The sequence below is a fragment of the Sinocyclocheilus grahami genome, unplaced genomic scaffold, assembly GCF_001515645.1.
Source record: "Sinocyclocheilus grahami isolate Dianchi unplaced genomic scaffold, SAMN03320097.WGS_v1.1 scaffold12228.1, whole genome shotgun sequence".
Classification (NCBI taxonomy): Eukaryota; Metazoa; Chordata; class Actinopteri; order Cypriniformes; family Cyprinidae; genus Sinocyclocheilus; species Sinocyclocheilus grahami.
The window spans coordinates 2727-4048 of NW_015514286.1; the positions used below are offsets into that span (position 1 = coordinate 2727).

Sequence of the window (1322 nt, forward strand, 5' to 3'; positions counted from 1 at the left end):
CCAAGCCATCTCTTGGCCTACATATTATGCATCTCACCGCTGTCCTGCACAGATCTTTGTATTGCCTCTGCCAGTTCTCGATCTGCAATCTCCTCAGGCCGGGCATCCTCTCGTCCCTCTGGCCCATATGCCAGCCGGGCACACTCAGGCAGCTCTGCCTCAGGTAGAAAACGTGTCTCTGTACCCGTTGTCCCAATGAGGAGGACATTTTTCTTTAGGTCTATGGAGCACTGAATGAAAGCAAGTACAGTTGTGAACAACAGTCAGTAGAAGAGAGCAGACCTTGCATGCACAGATTTCAAGTAATGAATGAAAAAATTTAAACTTCTACTAGTAATCTTCTCTAAAACGTTTGTTTAATAAAATTAAATATACATTTACATAATATTACATTAGGCTAATAAACTATTTGGGTGATATTTGTAAGATTAAGGAGATATAAAATATTTTCACACTGACAATAACATGAAGACAAAGTAATCTCACTTGCTAAAGTCTGTGTGTCTAGGGAATATGGAAAAAGTCTGCATCCTCAACTTTGTTTTATTCCATTAAAGCAACATTAATGGCCAGGCAAACAGATTCCATTACGGGAAACAGATTATTTGATTTGCTGAACCAAAGTTTCCAAGCAGACCTGGTGTCTCTTCAGCATGTCAAGGCCAAGCAGCATATCCATGGGCTGATCTTCCAAAATGGAGAAAGAGCAAGGCAGGAAATCTCCTTCTATCTGTACCTGGGCTGGATGCAAGATATACATTTAGTATAATGGAGGGATGAAATGGATACTGAATATTAAAGGAGCAGGTCTCAATAAATGCCATACCCAAATGGACTCGGCCTATAATTTTCTGGGTGCCAACACCTTTGGCAATGCCTGCCCAGCGTCTGTCCACTAGACGCATGATATTACATCGCTCAGCACATGCTTGGCTCATAATTGTCATCTGAGCTCCTAAAGAAGGATAACCAGAATAATAAAAATAAATAAAAATTAGTAGATAATATGGAAAAAATGTTTTAAAAGGAGTGTCGAAGTAGTATACAAAAATAGCGTATGACTGAAAATAACTCACCTGGATGCTGTATATTAACCCAAAATATGTATCACTTGGTTATTAAGGCATAATGTTCAACGTAACATTACTATGAGCAATATATAACAAAGCACTCCACAACATAATTTCCAGCAGACTTAAAAAAGAAAAGAAAAAAATCTTAAAAAACCTGATTTACTACCTGAGTCAACAAAGGCCTTTACTGGGTGTCCATTGACATTGCAGTTAATGTAGAGCATGACCACCTGGCCAAAACTCTCAGGT

The 1322-nt window shown here is 38.9% G+C and overlaps 1 protein-coding gene across 1 annotated transcript in view; it reads right to left on the reverse strand.

Annotated features, from left to right (window-relative positions):
* The window catches only part of LOC107578835 (uncharacterized), a gene marked incomplete at its 5' end in the record, with an annotated part of 4035 nt that extends 2720 nt beyond the window's left edge, over positions 1–1315 (reverse strand). Inside the window, 4 exons of the mRNA XM_016264743.1 lie at positions 38–230; positions 638–741; positions 827–955; positions 1240–1315. Of these exons, the coding sequence (XP_016120229.1) occupies positions 38–230; positions 638–741; positions 827–955; positions 1240–1315 (502 nt within the window). The remainder of the gene's footprint in view (positions 1–37; positions 231–637; positions 742–826; positions 956–1239) is intronic.
* Positions 1316–1322: the final 7 nt, after the last annotated feature.